The sequence below is a fragment of the Miscanthus floridulus genome, chromosome 4 (assembly GCF_019320115.1).
Source record: "Miscanthus floridulus cultivar M001 chromosome 4, ASM1932011v1, whole genome shotgun sequence".
Lineage (NCBI taxonomy): Eukaryota > Viridiplantae > Streptophyta > Magnoliopsida > Poales > Poaceae > Miscanthus > Miscanthus floridulus.
In genome coordinates this window covers 112904753-112927776 of record NC_089583.1, presented here as the reverse complement: position 1 = coordinate 112927776, position 23024 = coordinate 112904753, and the positions used below count along the sequence as shown (strand labels likewise).

At 45.9% G+C, this 23024-nt stretch overlaps 2 protein-coding genes across 2 annotated transcripts; both read right to left on the bottom strand.

Moving 5' to 3' along the window:
- Positions 1–2691: 2691 nt before the first annotated feature.
- LOC136552668 (histone deacetylase 5-like) lies at positions 2692–11877 on the bottom strand. The gene is made up of 14 exons (XM_066544229.1): positions 11857–11877; positions 10388–10767; positions 9461–9662; positions 9208–9354; positions 8909–9021; positions 7237–7448; positions 6442–6506; positions 5946–6116; positions 5766–5855; positions 4678–5034; positions 4250–4443; positions 3986–4142; positions 3340–3404; positions 2692–3195 (listed from the first exon to the last, which is right to left on the bottom strand). The coding sequence occupies exons 1-14, from the start codon at positions 11860–11862 to the stop codon at positions 3030–3032; spliced, it is 2325 nt and encodes a 774-aa protein (XP_066400326.1). The 5' UTR covers positions 11863–11877; the 3' UTR covers positions 2692–3029.
- Positions 11878–11883: 6 nt separating this feature from the next.
- LOC136549103 (histone deacetylase 5-like) lies at positions 11884–15368 on the bottom strand. Its single transcript, XM_066540400.1, has 6 exons — positions 15020–15368; positions 13763–13779; positions 13497–13643; positions 13248–13286; positions 13029–13141; positions 11884–12067 (listed from the first exon to the last, which is right to left on the bottom strand). The coding sequence occupies exons 1-6, from the start codon at positions 15366–15368 to the stop codon at positions 11884–11886; spliced, it is 849 nt and encodes a 282-aa protein (XP_066396497.1).
- Positions 15369–23024: the final 7656 nt, after the last annotated feature.

Here is a 23024-nt window from a genome sequence, read left to right as displayed (position 1 = left end):
AAGTGATCATTCATCAAAGTGGCTTGAGGCCATGGAAGATGAAATGAAATCGATGAATGTCAATAAAGTTTGGGATTTGGAAATAATTCCTAAAGGAGTCAAAACAGTAGGCTATAAATGGGTCTACAGAACAAAACTTGGCTCTCAAAGGAATATAGAGAAATATAAAGCGCGACTTGTGGCAAAAGGCTATATGCAAAGAGAAGGGATTGATTACAATGAGACATTTTCTCCAGTCTCATGTAAAGTTTCCTTCAGAATCATAATGGCATTAGTGGCACATTACGATTAAAATTACATCAGATGGATGTAAAGACGGCATTTCTCAACGGAGACTTGGAAGAAAATGTTTACATGGCACAACCGAAAGGTTTTGTCATGGAAGGAAAAGAACGAATGGGATGCCGCCTAAAGAAATCCATTTATAGATTAAAGCAAGCTTCAAGACGGTGGTACTTGAAGTTTGATCAGTCAATAAAGAATTTTGGGTATTAAAGAGAAGGTAGAGGACAATTGTGTCTATGCAAAGTTTAAGAATGAGAAGTTTATCTTCCTTGTTCTGTATGTAGATGATATCTTACTTGCTAGTAGTGATGTCAGTCTACTACTGGAGACAAAGAAATTTGATATGAAAGATCTTGGCGAAGGGATCGAGATTCACCAAGATAGAAGAAAAAGGGTATAAGGACCGTCACAAAAGGCATACATGGAAAAGATCTTAAAGAAATTCAGTATGCACAAATGTAGTCCCTCACCTGCTCCAATAGTCAAGGGCGACAGATATGGGGTTTTTAAATGCCCCAGGAACCAATATGAGCTCAATCGATAAAGTAAAAGTGGTTCCATATGCTTCAGCTGTCGGAAGCTTGCAACATGCTCAAGTATGTACACGCCCTGACTTGGCATTTGTTACCGGGTTTTACTTGGCAGATTCCAGAGGAATTCTGGAATAGAACACTAAAATTGATAAAGAAAGTCTTGCGTTATTTGCAAGGAACGAAAGGCCTTATAATGACATATAGAAGATCTGATTCACTCCACATGGTGGGATATTCAGATTCTGATTATGCGAGAGTGAATGCATATCCAGACGTGGATTTTCTATCATCTCGCAAAGGGGAGCTATTTTATGGAAAAGCTCAAAGCAAACTGTCACTACATCGTCCACAATGTATGACAGTTTGTAGCGTGTTATGAGGCAACGGGTAGGTGAACTAACTAACGAAGTTTATACCCAGTTTGAAGGTGGTTGACGACATCTATAGACCACTAAAGTAATACTGCGATTATAATCTGGCAGTACAAGATGCTCACAACATAAGTCAAGTGGTGCTGCCAAACACATTGACATGGTGTATTATGTTGTGAAAGATAAAGTCCGGGATCAAGTCATAAATCTTGAGCATATAAGTACAGAAAGGATGCTCGCGAATCCGCTTATAAATGACTTACCACCCAACATGTTCAGAGAACATGGTGTTCAGAGAACATGTAGCTAGCTTGGGTTTAAGGGAAAGCCTAAAATATTCCTGGACAAAAGAAGACCCAAAGATAAGTATCTATTTCAGAACAGAGTAGTGAGTTGTAGCTGTTAAGTCTATCGGCAATGGACCGTGACGATAAGACATGCTCTATGAGCTAATCTGTAATGGAATGAACAAAAGCAAATGATATGAAAGTGAAAGATGGAATGAGATCCAGGGGGAGAATATTAGTTGATCTCCACCAATAGGCCCAACGGCCTATTGGGCCCTATCTCTGCTCCCTGATCGGGGGAGCCCAACCCTAATTCGGTTGGAGGGCCCCTGTTGCACAGCACACATAAAAGGAAGGTGGGGGTGAGGGCTCGGACTACGAGGTTGACCGGAGCCGCCACACCCACCTACAGAGAAACCCTAATCCGATTCTAAAGCGTGCTGCCAGCGACGGGATGAGCCCGCCACCACCACTGTCGTCGCCTGTGCAAGTTCTCCGACGCCCCACTGCCTCACCACCACGCCGAGCACTGGCGTCCGCGAGGCTGCATCCAGGGCGGCATCGGCGTCCACGCTGCCGCTGCGGTGAAGCTCCGCAAGAGCCAGGTTACGGCGTCCACGCTGCCGCTGCGGTGAAGCTCCGCAAGGTCGAGGAGCCTAACTATGGATCTACGGGTTAAACACAGAGGTACCAATCCTACGATCCTAACAACCGGAACGAGATAGATAATTACAAGTCTGAAAGGGGGAGAGGGGGTGAAAAGATACTCTTTGGAATTATTCCCTAACTGATCACTAATAATAATTCTAGAAATATAACTGTACTAGGGAAAGAAACAAGGAAAACTGCTTTCTGATATTACTTGAAATATGTATGGTGTAAAAAAGGGGAAAAAAATATCTGTATCACATAATTGATAACATTTCCTTATATATGTTGAAGTGCATGCAAATGAAATAACGAAGTTACGTCGCTCGGAGAGTGGGTATTGCGCTGCCCACCACCACCAGCAGCAGCAAAACAACAATAGGCCCCGTTTGGGTGGGCTCTTGGTAGGGCTCGGGCTCCTCTCCGGCTCATCTGAAGAAGCCCTACCAAACGGCCGGAGAAGCCCTACCAAACGGTTTGCTAAGAGGAGCCATTTGCAGCCATTTTTCAGTGAAAAAAAAGAAGGAACCCTCCCAGACACACCCTAACTCCAGCAACACATTAACAGAAGGCAGTAACAGTACAAAATAACATCACCGGCATGACATCCAAGACAAGAACGACACCAGTGCAGTGAGAGCACCTGCTAGTGTTGCTCCACCCCGACACAGCTAGTGTTTCTCCCAGACTTAACCTACCAGGGGGGATAACCATTCACCAATGATCAAGCTAGGGCAAGCTCGAATCATCCTGCCCAATTCAAATTGGATCCAAGTTCTCCATTCGCGGAGAATGAAGCTTGTCCAACACTACTGGTCCTCAATCAATCTGTGTCCTCACGATAGCAAATAGTGTATCCTTACTACTACCTACTAGCTGTACAAAAGCACACGCTGAAGCAGCCTTCACGGGCCTTTTGCAGCAGCGGCAATGATGTAATTGGTGGCTCCGTCCGCATCCAGTTGCTTCCCTTCCACCAGTCCCCTTATCAGAGTGGTCGCATATGTCTCCGATGGAGGGGCTAAAGGCAGCTCACCAGATTTGAACCTCTCAATATCTGATGCAGGGCACCTGCAGACACCAGAGGAAAATTAGTTAAGAATCACATTGCAGGGAAAACATATTTTGACTGCCCTTCAAAAAGTTGCATTCAACTGCCATTTGGAAATGAGAATTTTTTGGGGGGAAACACTTGATGAATACAATGAAACTCACGTCATAGTTAGAATTGGAAGTTCATCCTCATTCCCAAGATAAAGTACATTGGAGTACCAGCTATCCTGCAAGAAATTCATCCAACAGACATTAGATATATTCCATAACTTTTGAAACTCAGTATGCCACATAGATAATACAACAAAAATTAAACATGGTGTCACAATTACGCTGATAAGGCTGGGTTTGAAATTAGTCCACTGATGACATGAAACTGTTTTTTTTTTGGGTGTGTTTTTAGCTTACTAAAATCAGGCTTCATTTCAACGTTGCTTACGATGTCAACAGGAATTTTGGCGCCCTGGTAACCTGGTCACACAATCATTTCTAAGACCAGTGAACTTGAATACTCAAAGAGGCCGGTTCTGCTCCTTGCTAAACAGATCAATATTAACAATTCCTACAGGGATCAAACTAAAACTTTAAAGGAAACACTCAAGGTAAAAGTGATCTATATCGCTATGGGAGAAGGACTTGCCATCTATCAATAAGCTCTTAGAACGGCAGTCGTCAGCCTGTCATACATTTAGCAGTGATGTTTTCAACAGCACACTAGTACGGTGTTATTTAATCTCATTAAAAAGCATATAAAAATTCTGTACAAAGGGACGGGTACAATTGTAGAAGTGGGACGAGCAAATCAAACCTTAATAGGTTCAAGATGAATAGCTTTGTTTGTAGATATAAACTTGATTTCAGATGAACCAATCAAAGGAGAGTCAGGATACACAACGTTTCCGTCTTTGCCATCCTCCAGCACTAAACGGTTCTCCTGAAACAAGATGTCATTGAACTGCTCCAACCTGTTGAAGACAGGCAAATTAGATGAGATGCCAGGTACTAACAGAATGGCAAAATGCCACCCTGCCTAAATTGAAAGATCAATAACGTGTCAATGTAACAAACATACGTTATTTTGTACATGCAGACATACGACTTCTCATTGTAGTTTATCTCAGGGTTGAGAAAAGCAACACCACCAGTTCCCCAACAAGGGGTAGACGATCTACCGAAAAGCAACCTGTGAGGTACAGTCTTCCACATGGTTCCTTTTGGTGAGCTTGTGTCACGTGATCCGCAGCACGCTATACTCATACCCTCAGCCTGCCCCAGATCAAAAGGAATATCAAATTTATCTCTTAAAGCATACTGCTTATATAAGATAAAAACATCAAGGACTATGTTGACAGGAACACTGGAAACCAATTTATTCCTGAAGTATTTGCATATATCCCAAATGAATCACGAAGGTCACGAATGCTGTGACATCAAACAAGCAGACCAGACTGATAAAGGAAACAATGCTCCATGAAAAAAAAAATGAGTCTTGAACTTTACCTTCCCTCCTTGAACATAGCATAGAAATCTTGGTCTCCACATGTTTGAACCAAAACTGGCATACCAGACATCAGTTCTTGATAAATCTGATCGCCAAGCGAGAGATAAATCAGATATTCTTTTGGTTAGCACCACAGATGCATTGTTTTGTACTTTTACTGAATCAACTAGATGCTGTTCTGCTGCTGAGCACCTTGAGGCAGTCTTCACTGAAAGGTTGTCATCATCAAGTTTCATCTTTGAGAGGTGTTCACTTATAGCATCACCAGCAACTTCAATAACATTGACAGATGCAACAGTGGCAAGGAGCTCAGCAACATCTTCACTATCAGATTCGGAATCAGAGAAAGCGTTGAGCTGTTCATTAACATAAGGAAATACAAAAGGAAAATTATTCAATTATTCAAGCCTGACTATTGGATTAATGTGTCTATATGAATTTTGTCTTAGCCGTCAGTGAGTCTCAGTGCAGCGCGCCACATAAATGATAAAAAAAATGTAACATCATTAATACAAAGATAGTTTTAGATAAAATCATCAACAGATTTGAGCTATATAACTCACATCTGATTTCTACCATGTGGCATCTCAGGAGTTAGGATCTAGCAATAGACATGAAGCATTTATCCAAAGAAAAAAAAGGATGTCTTGATGACATGGCATGTGGATTTCGACCCATATTGTCAGCATTACACAGCGATTTCACAATCACACATTGTCAGCATTACACGGAATTCATGATCATTTTGTGGCTGATACGGAAGTATCTTTTCTCAATAGTTCATCAGGTGCTCTGAAAAAAGATAGGATGCAGTAGCCTATAAACTGAGCTTCTTAACATGGCTCATGTTCATGCAATCACATTTTGAATAAATTGAACTACAATACACTGTATTAAACCCTGCACTTGAAAGTTCAATTTCATAATTAGGTAAAAGCTAGAACTATTTTGACAACGTATCACCAGGAAAAAAAATGGAGAAGATAGGGTCGAGTTACCAGAAAGTATGGCTAAGAGATAACATTTCTTACACCAAAGCATAATTCATTAGTCCAAGCGTAGGCCAAATGAGAAAGGGGAAATATACCTCGCTTGGTGAAGGCCTAATACTCAATGATACATTTTCTGGCAGCTTGCTACTCAGAACAGGCCAGCATGTCTTCAATTCATTGCGTACCTAGCCAATGTGGAATTCAAAAGACAAAGCGGCTATAGATATCCGCAGAAAGTAAAGAACTAGACAGCAATATTGCATGCAGACCGTTACCGCTTGTATAACTCTCCATGTAGATTCAAATGGCTGCATCTCTGGAGCGTTGAATGTGAATTTGTCTCCCAAGAGAACTTTTGCACAAGCACAAACTGAATTTGCTATGGACCTAAGGTTATAACCTCCTTCAAGGGCCATCACTATCCTTCCTTGAGCAAATCCTAACAACTGCAGAATTTGGCATACAGATGAGAAGGGCAGGCAATGGGATTTTTTAAAGGGTCTTCTGTATAGGCTTTGCATGATATGCCCAAGGGCCAAGATGCATAGAGGAAACACTAGATAGATGAACGAAATGAAATGAAAACTCTAACAGGCATAAAAGATGCAATGCTAGAGGTTTTAGACAACTTTGATCCATTTAACCTATTCCAGTTCATCTGAACTGTTTTGAAAGTCCAAGCAACATTAATGTCTGCTTTAGGAACAGGAAAGTGCATGATGTGGTGAAAATTGAAATATGATCAAAAGTTGTTTTTCTGCAACTCCATACCTTTGTTAGTAGCAGTGCATATCCATTTGGTGTAATGCAGCACCCACCGAGAGGATCACCCAATGCTAATGATGGAATGGAACACATATATCAGAATAGAATTTCAAAACCAATGAACAATAAGAACAGACATGATTGTTCACCAGCTTTGTCACTCAGGTGTGTATCACCACACCCCTCACTCACACACACACACTGGAGGTTGAAGAAGAGATCAGATCACACACACACATGAACACGTGAATTGGAGCTGCTGAACTGTGTAGCCAATGCCTTCATATAGAAGCAAAGAATTACAGAAGTCAAACTAAGGGCCATGCTGCCCGCTACTTGTTACTATGATTGCTACCTACTACTGTACATGTTACTATAGCCATACTCCCAACTACTGCTGTCCTATTGACAGGAAGGAGGGAGCAGGCACTGTTCCTATGCTCCTATGACAAAAGAGAGATGTGAGTAGCAGATTATCTATCAATGGCCTACCACAAAGGGATCTACAACAAAGATCACCAGAACTCCAGAAGTATAGATTCTAATATAGTGTATCCACAGTTCAATGCTGAAACAAAGCTTCACAAGATTTTATAAATTCATCAGCAGAAACCTCACTTATTATGCAACAATATAATCAGGTACATAAGTTGTACTAGTCCGAACAGTGCTCAGTTAGCCCATGGAATATTTAAAAACGCTTGCCAGCATAATGTTGCCTTGATTTACATAAATGTTTAAAGTAACAAGTTGCTAAGTTAGTGGAATAGAAGAGTTTCAAAGAACTTTACAACTACATACCTGCATCAAACCCAGCCGATACCAGTATTATATCAGGATCAAAAACTTCAGTGACAGGAAGCAGTACATGGTCCCATGCAGCAATATAATCAGCGTCACCACATTTCCCATGCTCCCAGGGAACATTGATGTTATACCCTTTACCAGCTTCTTCCCCAATGAAACAGTGAGAAGCATCCCCTTCAGCAGGATAGAAGCTTCCATAATCAAATCTACAAAACAAACATTAGAACAATAAACATTTTTTTATATCTTTAGAACTATAGATATTTTATTATGGCTCCATTAAGGTGGCTACAAGCACACACTAAATTGAACAGTTTATGATCCAAGATTCAAGTGATTGTGTTGATTGCAACGATGTTCGTGTTCCATATTTTCCAAAGGACCAAAAGAAAGAAAAGAGTTGTAAATTTATGAAGATTACGATTATGCAAATCAACCACAATAACACTACTGTGAACTAAAAAGAAGTCTATCTTCTATAAGCATGCAAATAGCATACTAAAATTATAAGTTTGATATGCCATATCAGTGGAACTGGTTAGATGGTTCAAGGAGACATCTTAGACACATATCACAGGCTACAGCATGTGAATCCATCATGAAGCTGATTCATACAACAATAGGTCACCTTGAGTATCAAAGGCCAATGTACAAATTGGTTAGTGTGGACAGAACTGGATAGTGTCAAATAGCCATGACTAAGAATCTAAGATTGTGTGTGTGTGCGTGGCAAGTGTAAGGTGACTTTTATTAAGAAGAAAATAGGCACCGAATTTGAGAGGAAAGGGACGTAAACCTTGGTAAGGAGAATGTACGCCACACCCTCCAACTAAGTGCTAGGCTCAGTTCCTATCACTATGGTTGAAGCATTCAAGAGTACCATATTCTTACAAGCTTCAATGGCCACAGTAGGTGTTTGGTTAATAGGTTCCACGGCACAATACGTTAGGTGAAGAAATTAGATTTGTAAAACTGACCCCTGAGGTGATTGCGCAAGAACCATGCTGCTCAGCCAATCTTGGAGTGATACGACAATATGATTTGATTATTTTCATGTTGTAACTTTTTTTAACACCGCCAGGAGCACTGGCATATCATGTAAGACTCGTATTGGACACCTATACTGACCGCACGCTCAAGTACAGATGAGACTGCCCGAGAAATCTCGGGACACGTCTACCGGGCACACACACTACTCACACACCTGCCCAGTTCCCTCAGGGGAAAAATCCCCGGTGAGGCGCGCAAGTCCGTCCCAGCCAGGGATCGAACCCACGAGCGGCCGCTTCCACACCTGGGAAGCGGACCAACTGAGCTATCGCTCGGTCCTCATGTGGAATGTGAGCACAAATCACACTGGATTGCATCGTATAATCAAAAGGCATAAAAAATTCAAAATACAGCCCGCTTGCTCTACCCTAAACGACTCTGTTGATACCATACAGATAATCATTGGAGGTCTTAAATTATTCTATTAACTGCAAGTTTCCAGTGTTTCCTAGGAAAGTAAACCATGATATTGATATTATGGATGTTCCAAGAACAATAACTCTCCAAAGAAAAGAGAAAAAAAAACTGCCATAACTTTGCTAACATAATATTGTAATGGTACTGAAGCTACTCTGAAGTCTAAAGAGCAAAGAAATATCAGTGTGTCTTGTCAAACCTGTGAACTGAGAAGAACAATACACGAGGATCATTGTAGAACATTTTCTGTGTGCCATTTCCATGGTGAACATCCCAATCGACAATCAATATCTTCTTGATACCTAAATCAGGCTGCAATAGAAAGAACAAGGTTCACAAGTGAACAAAACACATTATTTGATTGCGTTAGAACAAAGTATAACACTTGATTCTTCGTAGGAAGTGATGAACATAGGTACCACCTTTAAAATGACCTCCCTGCCCCCCAATATACAAACACACAGAGAGAGAGAGAGAGAGAGAAGTTTCAGTACATACCCTCTCGTTTAAGAGATAATTAGCTGCAACCGCCACATTGTTGAAGAGGCAAAATCCCATTGCCTCATCATGTTCTGCATGGTGGCCTGGAGGTCTGACTAGAGCAATAGCAGAACTTAACTCACCTGCAGCGACTTTCTCAGCTACCTAATTGCCAAATGATCCACTTTTCAGTTATTTCCTACCAATAAGGAGGGGTATAATAGCTACAGAAAAGGAGGAAATGGGCTTATGTAAGATGATGTAAAATGACCTCTATGACAGAACCAGCTGCAAGAACAGCAGATTCTGAGGAACCCTTGTTGAAGTAAATGGAATTGAATTTCCTAGCAATCTTGTTCCTGCTGGCATCATATTTCTTTGAGCTAATTTCCTTCATCAGCTTTATATGGCTCTTGCTGTGAACAGAAGCTATATACTTGTCCTCAGCTTCCTTCGCCTTAAGGGACACACACCTGGAAGAGAATTATGTTACAGTAGCATTGCAGAACCCCACTGCCGTCCTCAATATATAAGGGGAAAAAACCACTACCCTAACTGGCTAAGCAAAATAGTGAATCAGATCAACATAACAAAGGTTGTAAAGCTGATGTTTAAGGTTTAGTTTGCTAGCATCGAAGTTAAAGCAAGAAGCAAGACTTGCATCTAGAATGCCATAAACAACTTAATGTTTACATCTGTAAGTGTACAATCGAAGTGACTTTTTAAGGAATCGATGCATTGTTTGAACCAAATGTTTCACAAAGTTATTTTGCTTTGCACTACTCTACATTTTTTTTTTCACATGTTAGACATTTCGCATTTGATACCTAAACCTTTGTGTGTGTGTGTGTGTGTGTGGTGGGGGGGGGGGGGGGGGGGGGGGGGGGGGGGGGGGGGCGTGGATGATCATGAACTCCAACACCCATGGTAATTTACGCAGCCATTACTCCATTAGGTCAATCATCATCAGATCGAAATGGGCATGGCCACAGCAACAACAGAAGGAGAGCAGAGTAAGTAAAAGTCATGGCGCACAAGAGGCGGAGGCTTTCGTTTCGTTCCAGGCAATTCGAACGGAAAAATGAACACCAAGGGCACCGGTGCGCCGTGCAAGCCTCACCCATCCCTACCAAAACCACGACGCTCTGAGCTCAATGCTCAACACAAGGGAGCGGAACAGCGGCCTCTAGCGCCATACCTGGACGCGACACCCGCGGCGTTGAGCTTGCGCCAGATGGCGCGCAGCCGCTCGGGGTTCTCCGGGTGTTCCTCCCCGTCAGGCGTCGCGTGCGCGCACATCCGATCGTCGTACAGCAGCCCAACCCGCGGCGCGGCCATTGGGGGAGCCGGAGCCGGCGCGGAGACGAAGCACCGGAGCGGAGGACGCGAAAGGGGCGAACAGGCGAGTGGAAAGTCGGGGTTCAGGCGTCCTCTCCGACGACTCGGAGTCGGAGCACTTGATGTGAGACGTGGGTCCGACCTGGAAGTGGGTAGCGACGGGCTTTCATTTGAGTTGTGTTGGCTCGATCGGCGTCGGCGTCGAGCAGAGGCCACTCCCTCCGTCCAATATTCATCTCCCTCCATCCAAAAAGAATGTTAGCCGAGATTTGAAGTAAATTGAACTTACGAAAATTTCATACTTACACGCTCTCTCCTCTTAGGTATAAAACATACACTACATATAGCCTATTTAGATACACAAGAGATAATTGTTAGCTAAGCTAAAATTAGCTCTTGGGCATCCGAATACGAGGGCTAATAACTGACTAATTTTTATTCAAACTTTCAATCCTTGTTAGCCAACTTCAACTAATTTAAGTTATTTTTAGTTCCAACTAGTAACTAAGTGATTTAAACGGCGGGAGAAAGTGCACACACCTTGGCACAAGAGTCTGACAGTGTTTAGTCCAAAACTCACTACAAATTTGATGGAGGGACCATGCTGACCTCAAAAGTCAAAAGATGCAGAGCCACTGGGGGTGCGAGGTGGTCAAGGCGCAGAGACAGTTGGGCGTGAGGCGGCCAAGGGATAGGGCCTCCAAGGCATGGGGTGACCAGGACGTGTGGCCGTCGAGGAGCGGGGCCAATGGACATAGGGCGGCCGACACGTAGCCGCCGGTGTGCAAAGGAGGGAGACAAGGAGGAAGACGGAGGCATCGGGCACCACCGCACGAGGTGTCACGATGGATAGAAGGAAGAAGAAATAGGAGAGGAGAAAATAAAATAAAGGCATTATAGACCTTTCACTATTTTTATCTAACACGTGGAGTTGTTTTCCTAAACATTTTACCAGCTTCCGCTTAAGGAAATAATAAAACCATAAAAAGCTGCTCCACCAGTAAAGCGGAGTTGTACCAAACTGCTCAACGAAATAAAACCACGAAAAACCCATGAACCCCTATCCCACCCATTCACAGCGGCACCGTAGCCCATGTGAGAACAAACACGACCGGGGCTGGGCCTTAGACCAGTGCTTTGACGTGGGACAAACGACGAGATTTTTTTTAAAATCCTAGCTTGAAAATTCGATCCCATGGAGAGTCGATGTGAGGACTTGAGGAGTGCTACTCTTAGTGCAATGTTGTCTTGATTTACATAAATGTTTGAATCAACGAGTTAGTAAGTTCATGCAATAAAAGAGTTTCAAACACCTTTTCATTTATATACCTGCATCGAACCCAGCAGACACCAGTATTATATCAGGATCAAAAGCTTCAGTGACAGGAAGTAGTACATGGTCCCATGCAGCAATATAATCTGCATCACCACACTTCCGTGCTCCCAGGGTACATTAATGTTATACCCTCTGCCCATTTCTTCCCCAATGAAACAGTGAGAACCATCCGCCTCATCAGGATAGAAGGTTCCATAATCGAATCTACAGGTGAAATGTACAATAAGACATTAAGATAATGACGGGCAGTTGTCCCATCAATTGGAGAAAAAACATTAAAATGACAGTTTTTTTTATAACAGCATCATTCAATTGGAAAATGAATAGCTTTTAAAATGTAAGGAGATTACCTTCTATAAATATCCTAAATTTGCAACTTTCATATGCTGATATGACAAATAACCATGAAGCAACACAAGCATGAGGATTTGTTAATTTTGTAACCGCCTAGGAGTAACTAGGTGAATTGTATTAAGAAAACATAGGCACCCAAATTTGAGTGGAATAGGGTGCGAACCTAGGTGATACAGCCATACACCAACACCTCACACTAATTGAGCTAGCCCCAGAGTAGTTCACTAAGATTCAAGCATGCAAGGGTTCCATATTCTTCAAGTTGCAATTGCCAGGATAATTGTTGGGTTTATGGACTTCTTGGCACATTATTTTGTATCAACCAATTAGGCTAAAGAATGTAGACCTTTTCTCTACTGCAGCAGTGCTCAAGTGGTTATGCGAGAAACATGTCATTCAACCAACTCTTTGAGAGGTACAAATAATTGGAGCGATTAATTTTCAGATACTGAAGAGCTACTAAGGAATGATCAAGGTCAGCTGATGGAATGCAGGCATCAATCTACTGGCTTACAGTAAAATATCCAACAGCACTAAAACTGGGCCACGTTTGCACTTTCTTAAACGAGTTCTTCATACCATGCAAATACTCATTGGATGTCTCAAATTTCTCTGTTAACTGCAAGGTACCCAGTGTTTCCTTGGAAAGGAAAACACGATCAGGGTACTGTAGTCATTTAGATCAACCGGTCTCTAGAAAGAAGGGAAAACAGCTACCATAACTTCATAACCATCATGTTTTAAAGGCAATGAAGCTAGTCTGAAGTCTAAACAAAACTAGCAAAGCCATATCAAAATTGTTTTCTCAAACCTGTGAACTGAAAAGGACAATACACGAGGATCATCATAGAACATTTTCTGAGTGGCATTTCCATGGTGAACATCCCAATCGACAATCAATATCTTCTTGATACCTAAATCAGTCTGCAATGTAAAGAAGACAATTTCAAAGTGAGCACACCAAGTATTAGATTACATTTTCTTTCCACAACGGTAAACCCGAATTTCATTACCAAAGCAACAAAATTACAATGCCAACATGTTCAAGTAGTAAAAGGACCGCGCCCACCTGCCAAACGTCCATATAAGTATCAAAAAACGGCCAGCATATATGGGTCTACCGCACCCCAAACCACCAAGTTAAGTATTAGATTACATAAAAACAAAATGTGGCATTTGTATCTATGTTGGAAAAAAGACAAGCATTGGTAATTTGGTATTAATACAAAACAAATGAGAAAACAAAACCAACATGGAAGGTTCAAATACATATGCATACCCTCTCGTTTAAGAGGTAATTAGCTGCAACTGCCACATTGTTGAAGAGACAAAATCCCATTGCCTTATCATGTTCTGCATGGTGGCCTGGAGGTCTGACTAGAGCAATAGCAGAACTTAACTCACCAGCCGCAACCTTCTGAGTTACCTATTTGCCAAATAAATCACTTTTCAGTGATACCTCACCAATGAGATGGAACATAATGAGAATAGCTACGGAAGTAGGAAGCTGGTTTATGCAACGACGGAAAAGTAAATGTAGGATACCTCTAGGACAGAACCAGCTGCAAGTAAAGCAGACTCCGAGGAACCCTTGTTGAAGTAAATGGAGTTGAATTTCTTAGCAATCTTGTTTCGTCTGGAATCTTTTTTTTTTTGAGCTAATTTTCTTGATCAGCTTTATATGGTTCTGGCTATGAACAGAAGCTATGTGCTTGTCCTCAGCTTCCTTTGCCTTAAGGACCACACACCTGGAAGAGAACTAGTATGTTTTAGTACAGTTTCAGAACCATAAAATAAAATGAACCCCAACTAAGATTAAGCAAACTAAGCTATCAGAACAATGAACTTAATCGACAGCACTAAGCCCTATTGGTAATGTTTCAGCTTACATTAAATAGCATCGAAGTTATAGCTTATGGCACAAAAGCAAGGAAGCCGCCATCATAAATTCTACAAATACTGTAAACAATGCCATGATCTTTTTTCTTTAAACTGTACTCCCTGTTTTCCAAAATGTAGGTCATTTTTTGTTTCGTTCTAAGTCAAACTCTCTAGCTTTGACTAGTTTTATAGAAAAGAGTTAAATGCATCGTTCGTCCATTAACTTTTACCCATGTTTCGCTTAGGTCCATTAACTACGAAAGTAGTTTTTCAGGTCATAAACTTTTGAAGTGATGCATCCGTAGTCCATACCGCTTCGTTTATCTTTTTAATCTGACGTGGCAGTCCACGGTGTCGCTGATCTGTCTTCTGGAGGGAGTCCACGGTCAACACAGGCAGCGGCGCCGTGTCCGGCTGTTCACAGGGGCGGCGGCGATACCTGGCCGCCGCGGTGAAGCACCTCGTCCGGCTGTTCCACAGGGGCAAGTAGGCCAGCCCCCCCCCCCCTCCCTCTCCCAGCTGTCGCAGCCCCATCCTCCCTGCCTCCCTTCCCAGCCCAAGGCCGCCATGGCCGAGACGCCTTGAGGCCACGACGATGCGACCACGCCGCCGCCGCGGAGCTCTGCCTGCAGCCCTGCACCGAGCCTTCGTCGCCACGGAGCCGCGCGGCCCCGCCTCCATCCTCGTAGAGTAGCCTGTGACCCTGGCCGCGCCCTAGACCTGCGACCGCGACTCCGAGCCAGCCCACCACCGCACCTCCACCCACAAGCCGTCGACGAGCCTCTGTCGGCGAGCCTCGGCCGAAAGTGGCAATCCTGGCTCCACGGAAGAGCTCGGGCTTGTGCTCGTGCTTGTCTGTGATCCAGTGCGGTCTTGAAAGACTCGGCCTTGGTTATCATGGGGTCCGCGGAGAACATGGACATGGCTGCCGCGAGTGGCGCGACAGCGCCGTGCTGTGCAAGTGTGCCGCAGTGTGGGACGCCTTCGCGGTGACAAGCCGTGCCGACGCCGCTGCGGCCGTGGCAGCGTCGTGCGAGCGACCGTGAAGTGCCCTCTCCTTCTCCGCTGCCTCGGTCTCCTCGCCCAGCTGCTGCAGCGCGGCCGATAGCTCGGCGAGCACCGCCTCGGCCCTCTCGTCAGCGGCCGTGGCGGCGTCCAGCCGGGTCCTGGCCCTGAGAAGCCTGGCGTTCAGCTGCTGCACCTGCGCGCTGGCCCTCTCCTCCTGCTCGGCGAGCCGGTCGATTTCCTCGGTGACACGCGCCGTCTCCATGCGCGTGCGTTCCACGGAGCCGGTGAACCGGGCTCCCTCTTCCTTGATGGACTCCGGCTCTACCCTCGCCGAGGTCAGCTCAGACTCCGCAGGCCTGCGGTGATGAGCGGTCGTCGTCTCCGTCGGCCTCGGCCTTGGCCTCCCTCGCGGCCTTCACCTCGCGCTGCATCTCCCAGAGCTCCCTCTTGACGCGGTTCAGCTCCTGCATCACCACGACGAGCAGCGTGTTGCTCTGATCCCAAGGCTGATCGGCGCCCGGTGCCTCGGCGTCCACCACCAGCCCCGGCTTCTTCCTCCTGCTGCTAGCGCTGTTCATGAAGCACGGGCTCCGGATGGAGGTGCGCCCGCGCGACCTCGGCGTCGGGGAGTACGACGCGGCGGCCAGAGCCACCGCGGCCTTCGCCTAGAGGTTCGTGCAGGTCCCTGAGTCTGCGTCCGTGCGTCCCTCCGTCTGCGTGCGTGCGGCGTGGGAGCTCCTCGTCATTCGTCGGCTTCGTTCGTCGTTCGTCGTCGTCGTTAGCGTCCAGCTTGCTGCAGACCTCAACGGCTTCGTCGCGGCAGTTGTTGTCCGAGGCCGAAGCTGCACGTCATGGCACAGGCTATCGTCCCTGGTCGCCCTCGCGTGCTCGCGTCGCCTGGCAGCCGGGGACACGGCCGGGGCGGCCTGCCGTGACAAGTTTCCAGGCGCTGAAGTCACTGCTATGGAGGTGCTTCGTCCGTGCGCGGCGCACGTCGCCGGAGCAGGAGGCGACAGCGAGGGGCCGCGGCCACGACGCGAGGCGGGTCGCCGGCAGGTGGTGAGCGCCGAGCAGAGCCTGCAATGGATTGTGGCGCAGCGCATGCAGCGACGAGCGGGGGCCTCGTCGTACGCCGACACGCCAGGAGAGCACCGGAGCCCGAGCTCTCGCCAGTTGCTTCTTCGGCAGCCTCGTGCTTCAACGCCACCGCCTCGTGCCCTGGGCCATGCGGATGTCGCGCGCGGCGTCGTAGGCGGACGTAGCGGCCTCGGGGGGGGGGGGGGGGTCGAGGCAGACGCAGATGCCCTTGACGGGGTCATGGATCTCGGCCAGGCCTACTTGCCTGTGGTCACCGCGGCGGCCAGGTATCGCCACCGCCCCTGTGGAGCAGCCGGACGCGGCGCCGCTGCCTGTGTTGACCGTGGACTCCCACCAGAAGACAGATCAGCGACACCGTAGACTACCACGTCAGATTAAAAAGATAAATGAAGCGGTATGGACTACGGATGCATCGCTTCAAAAGTTTATGGACCTGAAAAACCACTTTCGTAGTTGATGAACCTAAGTGAAACAAGGGTAAAAGTTAATGGACGAACGATGCATTTAACTCTATAGAAAACTACAATAACATCTACAGCACCGGATTATTTCATTAAATCCAGCATGCAATATGTCTTGACATTGCATTTATTTAGTAATGTTGAGAATAATATGTTTTCTCTCTACAAACTTTGGTTAAGGATAGAGAAGTTTGACTTGGGAATAAACCAAAAGGATCTACATTTTGGAGGGAAAATAATGGCTGCTTTGGGCAGTGAGTTGGCGACACTGTCAAAAAGAATGAGTCCCCAGATACTCTCCAGTTCCAGTTCGTACCAGTAGCAGGTACCAAAACGACGCCGCTCTCGACCCGGGTGGGAAGCATGGAGCGGGTGAGCACAGAGCAGCCACTAGGGCGGGTAAGGCCGTACCTGGACACGACGCCCTCGTCGTTAAGCTTGCGCCAGATGGCGCGCAGCCGCTTTGGGTTCTCCGGGTGGTCCTCCCCGTCGGGCGTGGCGTGCGCGCACATCCGCTCGTCGTACAGCAGCCCCACCCGCGCCGCGGCCTCCGGGGGAGTCGAAGCCGACGCCATCGCGCGCCGTTGGAGGAGCAAAGCGTGCAGCGGAAATGCAGGCCGTGTCCGCCTAGGCGTGCGTGAGATTGCCCAAGTGGGCCGGCCTCGAGTTGGCCCAAGTGCATTTGGAGTCCAGAAATTTTAAGCTCTCTCAAAAAAAAAAAAAAACTCCTGCAGCGGACTACACGTACACGGATGCTGGCATGCTGCGTCCACCGATCTCGATGGATGGATGATGGATCGCCGTCTCCGGAGTCCGGACACGGCAGCCGCTACGGTACCGCCACCCGCCAGGACACGACAAAGGCCAGCCACACTCGCATCGCGCGGGACGGCGCTCTAGCACCGGCACCGCATCATCGAGGCTACAGAAATTCCTAACTTGTCTTGTCATTTGTCGATCTGAAAGATAAATCCAAATACTGTATTTCATTTTTAAAAGATTCCTAATAACTTATCAATCAGTCATCAGCATGTTCGCTTTTTAGTTTTGCTCAGAGCTTATCAGTCAGCCAACAATATTTATCTCTCACAATAAATCAACACCAGCCGAGCTTATCAGCCCTCGATCCGTGCACACGCAACGAAGAAACATCTGCATGGTTCGTCGGCAGTGGTCCGGCGAATACGGTCTACGGCGTGCACAGTAGCACACTGCACTCTCTCCTCTCGCGACAAAGCAAACACGGCCACCCGTGTGACCGTCTCAGGTCCCGACGACCCGTTCCCGTCCGTCCCACGTTTTCGAACAGTACTTCCCCATGTGTAGAGCACAACGGCACCATTTCTTTCTGTTTCATTATATTTAGGCTCGATCAGTGATATATAGATGAATGGAGCAGGACGGACCTGTTCTCTAGGATGGCGCGCATCGCAGACAGGTTCGTGGCGCTCGAGGCCGGCGGTGCCCTGGTGACTCCGCGGACGAGACCGAGACGCCGTTGTGCGCTCCGTGAAGATGAAGGCGCGCAGGGCAACATCCTTCTCACCGCGCTCGCCTTCCGCGGCCACGTCGCCGAGGCGCTCGAGCTTTTGGACGAAATACCCAAGTGTCGTCCCCTCCTGCCTCCTGGACAACGCCGCTCACCGCTAGGTTCGCGCATGCAGTCCGGCAGGGCAGCAGGGAGGACGTACGCCGGGGTGGCTCCTAACGCACGAGTGCGCCGTCGTGGCCGCCGTTCGTTCTCGCCGAATGCGGCATGCGCCGACGGTGTCGATCGGCGACCTGGACCTAGGACGCAAGGTGCAAGCTACACGTACATACGTACACCAAAGACGAAACAGCAGCCGTTTAGCGTGATGATCGCCGATTCGCCATCGCGACACGCCAATTCACCATCGCCGTACGGATGTCGATCGATCCCGATCGATGGATCGCCGTCTCCGATCCGGACACAGCCGGCCGGTACAGTATCGGCGGCAGGAGACAAGGCCTGTCACGCTCGCTTCGCGCGGGGCCGCGATCTAGCACCGCGTGCGTGCATTAACGAGGTTACTTCGTGTCGACTGTCGATGGATGTATCCGATCGACTATCCGTACACACGCAACGCACGCAAAGCTGCAATGTTTAGGGCACGTACAACGAGAAAATTGCAGTTTTAGAACTAGCATCCGAAACATTGTTTTCCTAAAAATAGCACACAAAATAATTACTTCTTATTTTCTTTACCATTTTATCTTTTCTTCTTCTTTCTCATTATTTCTCCTAAAATCTGGATAAAAGTGCCCATGTGCTAATTGAGACGCTAATTTCACATAACATCCACATCTGTTGGGCACTGGGCAGCGCTGGTCGCCGCTGCAGGCCTGGGCGCTGCCTGCCTGCGTGTGACTACATGTGCGTGGACACATACACTAGATGGCCACATACCCATATAATTTACCTAAACAAGGCCGCCATGCTCCTCCGGCAGAACCACCGTCCACGTCGCCCGAAATTCCTGCAGCCGTCCGATCTGCCGATCAACGGTCCAAAAAAAAGAAGCGGATTCCGTCGGAAGCAGCTTCTCATGCTTTATCCGGCTTCTCAGCTGCTTCGTCTCGGTTCTCAGTTGCTTCGTCTCGGCTTCCCTGGCTTCTCATCAGAATCCCGCCTGGCAAATATATACTTGGGCTTCCGCTTCTCGTTCAAGGTTCTTCTCCCAGCTTCCTCTCTCCCTCACCCGTCGGTCTCTCCCTCTCCCTCTCAATCTCCACGGCCTTCCTCTCTCCCTCACCCGTCGGTCTCTCCCTCTCCCTCTCAAACTCCACGCGGACAGGGGCGGCGACGGCGCGGGCGGGCACGGCGGCTGCGGCCGGCCTCCTCCTCCTGTCCCCCTCCTCCTCTTCCCCTGGCATCGCGCCGTGCCGGCCGTGCCCGCACCGCCCGCTCACGGAGCGAGGCGCTGCCAGGGCGCGGGCCTGCGGTGCCCGTCCCCGGCCACGGCACGGCGCAAGCGGGCGAGCCGGTGGCCGCAGGCGTGGCTGCCCCTCAGTGATGCCTCCTCCCTCTGCTCTGTGTGTGCTCGTCTGCTACAAGAAACCCTAGCTGTCCGTGCTGGAGGTCGCCAGCGCCCAGCGCCGACCCCACCCCTGGCGGTGGTGCCCTGCTTCCGCGTGGAGACGCTCGCCAACGACAGCAGCGGCGGCTGCATGGACGACGAGGTAAGCTCCCAGCTCTCCTCTCTCTTGCCCTCACTTTCTCTATCTTGATGAAGCTCACATCTCGCAGCATAGACCTTGTTTGCGCAAATATGCCTCCAAACTGGCCTAGGAAAAAAAGTTCTGGGAGTTTGGCTCTGTTTAGCACGAGCTAATTCAGTGCCTGATCTACGTGATTGTTTTCAATGTGTTCACAGATTGTGCTAAATCTCCTTTCTTTGGTGTGCAGTTGTATGAACTATGAAATTCCTGGCTCCTCGCTTATTGATATGTTGAGTCTCAGTTTTCCAATGGAATCATTGGTTGGCACTATTTGTACGTTGTCTTCTAAGCACCTTACTTTCAGAGCTAAACTAACTGGTTATGGTCTTGCCTTCTCTCAGGACTACACTGAAGATTATACTTCCTGTATTAACAATTACATGCTTTAGTTTTCTTTCTCAGTTTTATCCTTTCTGTTAGAAATGTGTTTGCTGATTTTCATGTCACTTACAGGTGTAGTAGTTTATCTGTTATTCTACTCTACTGCTTCAGGCTTCTATAGGCAGATCCTGTGAAGTTATGGAAGAGCTCTTTTTTTTGCCAACTAACTTCTCCCGTGCATGTGTCTTAGGTATGAAACCGTTTGAGGCTTTCTTCAGCTGATAGCAGATGTCGCTTGGTAACCGGCTGTCCAAAGATTAATTTTCTTTACTGTTCTTTTTATTTACTTCAATATATGTGTCTTTGGTTCTAAATTTGGAGGTCTTTAATTTACTTGCTTACCTCATAATTCTGATTGCTATTTCTGCTTCCTCTCCAAAAATGATGTACATCAAGGAATTTAGGGGTGAATGATCTAGAGCTGAATTTAATAGTTCCATATTGCTCCATGTCTTACCTATAGCTGCCAAATTGCTTTATGTTAACAGAAAATGATTATAGCACATTGTTTCTTTCCATATTTTGTTTCATATTATAGTATTCCTTGGAATTGTGGTATGGTGAGGCCTAAACGACTATACACATTTCCAGCACATGCGTATTGGATTTAAAAAAAACGTGCATACTAAGGTTTCTTAATGCATTTGAATGCTTTGTGGACTGGATACATCACCTGCGTATTTTTTTCAGCAGGAAAATGCTACTAACATCCTCTATTATGCGTTGGCAGTGAAAGCACCGCCATGAAAATGAAAGGAGACTTTGCACAAATTATCTAACAAGGTCCCGCCAACAATTTTACTTGACATTCCAGACTTCAGGTGCTATCCTAAACCTAACATGGACTGCATTTTTTCAGTGTTGCTCTTCCTCAGTTTAGAGGTGAATGAGTATTAAAGAGTTCTGAAATTCGTTTCAGCATTTTTTAAAGCATTTTTCATAATTTTGATTCATTTGCACATGACTCATAGGACACCTAGACCTTCAAATCTATAAGCAGTACCATGTGGAAGAAACAGGAAGCGGCTTAATGTGTACAGAGCACCTGCATTTTAAACGAAGCTTTGCCAATTATCTAATTTTCTTTATATAACCTAGCATGGAGGTTCTTGTCTGTGTTGGCCTGCCTCAGCTTTCAAAGTAAATGAGTTTTAGGAGTTCTGAGATTCTTTTCAGCATTTTGTTAAACATATTTCCCCTTAGTTCTTCAATCCAAATATTGAAGACTCACAACCTTTTTATAGTACGCCTTGAATTCAAACTCTGCCTCTCAAATGCATAATGACACATACAAAAAAAAACCTGTGTTCTTGCTTTGTCATCAGATAGGTTGAAAAACCAAGCTGTTAAGATATATCCCCCCCCCCCCCGCCAAGCACAGTAGATACACAGCAGTCACTCCAGCCTATTGTACTCCAGCACAAAAAAACTTGATGAACTGAACAATATGGACCCATTTTGATTTTCCGGTATGCATTCTACCTGAATACATGTGATGCCACCTGTTTAGTCTATTTTAGGTTTTTGGCTCGGTTGTTCTACGCATTGCAAATTAAGTTACAGTTCGACTGCTGCAACCAAGAAAACAGAGGTACCATGTTGTACCTCTGTTGTTTCATATCAAGTCAATACCGATGATACTGCCTATTTGGCCTAACAGGGTTTCTGAATAGATCTGGTATACACATTGGGATGGCTTGGTTTCATTAGAACATGGATATATAATTTCATTTGCCTTCAGTGCTGCGGTTTGGTTGTACTAAACAGCCTCCCTTTAAACGAACAATTTTGCTAAAATTCTATATGCATCTCGCTTTCCTAGAATAGATAAAACTGCAATGCTGGACCTGCAACAATCTTACTTTTTATCAAATATATATGTCCAGTTTTAGTTCAATACAATGAAGTATCCATTTAGAGTTGGCCATTTGGATATGCTTGTGCTTAATTAGCAACAACCCTTAGTGTTTGTTGGAGTACAGTGTCGTACTCTGGCCTTTATGCTTTTAGTTTGTGGTTTACTGTAAAGGCAACTTAGATAAGGTGTGTTGCACTCTAAGGTTATGAACAAGGGAAAGGCACGGATAATTTTTCAATCCATATGAGCCCATGGTCGACGTTATTTTGTGGTGCAAATGCTAACAATTTGCGTATTTAACGGCTCTCCTTTGACGATTGATAATTGTGTTCCAGTCCCTGTTGCTCGTGTTCAGAGAGGCCGCCTACATAGAGCCTCATATACCGTGCTTCCTAAGGACACAGATCTACAAGCTATGTTTTTGGGCACGCTTTACCTTTTCGATAAAATGAAAACAGAGATAGCTGTACATGGTGTCCTTATATATGAAATTGGGAAAGTATAAACTACTACTATTTGATTCTAATTTTTTCAGATTAGTCTGGAGTCATAGGATGAAACAGTTAATTATTTGTCACCTGCGTTTATATAATAACAGGAAAATATTTATGTATTCTACCACACACCAATAATAGTATTATGCAATAAAACTATTGATCCCACCTAATTGGGGGTACAATCCTACGGAAACTCATAGTCATATGAAGATTTTCTTTGCACTACTTTCAGGTACATCCCTCAAATCATGTGTCAAGTTGTTGTTCTGAGATACTAAACCAGAGGTGGATGAGGGATTGGAGCCAGGTGTTTAGTTTGCTTTCTTTCTTAGCTTCATTTAGGTTCACATGCATTCTGGTTGTACAGCAATGCTAGGCAAGAA

Excerpts from the sequence above, each read along its gene's own strand:
- LOC136552668 (XM_066544229.1), bottom strand. Across the intron at positions 9,663-10,387 it reads GCCGCGGGTGTCGCGTCCAG|GTGTGTGTCCCTTAAGGCGA; the intron begins GTATGGCGCTAG and ends ATTCTCTTCCAG. Across the intron at positions 5,035-5,765 it reads TTAGGCCTTCACCAAGCGAG|CTCAACGCTTTCTCTGATTC; the intron begins GTATATTTCCCC and ends GTTAATGAACAG.
- LOC136549103 (XM_066540400.1), bottom strand. The coding sequence starts at position 15,368 with ATGGAGACGGCGCGTGTCACCGAGGAAATCGACCGGCTCGCCGAGCAG. Across the intron at positions 13,142-13,247 it reads TACTTGAACATGTTGGCATT|ACTGATTTAGGTATCAAGAA; the intron begins GTAATTTTGTTG and ends TTTACATTGCAG. Across the intron at positions 12,068-13,028 it reads TTGTCCTTTTCAGTTCACAG|ATTCGATTATGGAACCTTCT; the intron begins GTTTGAGAAAAC and ends TTTCACCTGTAG.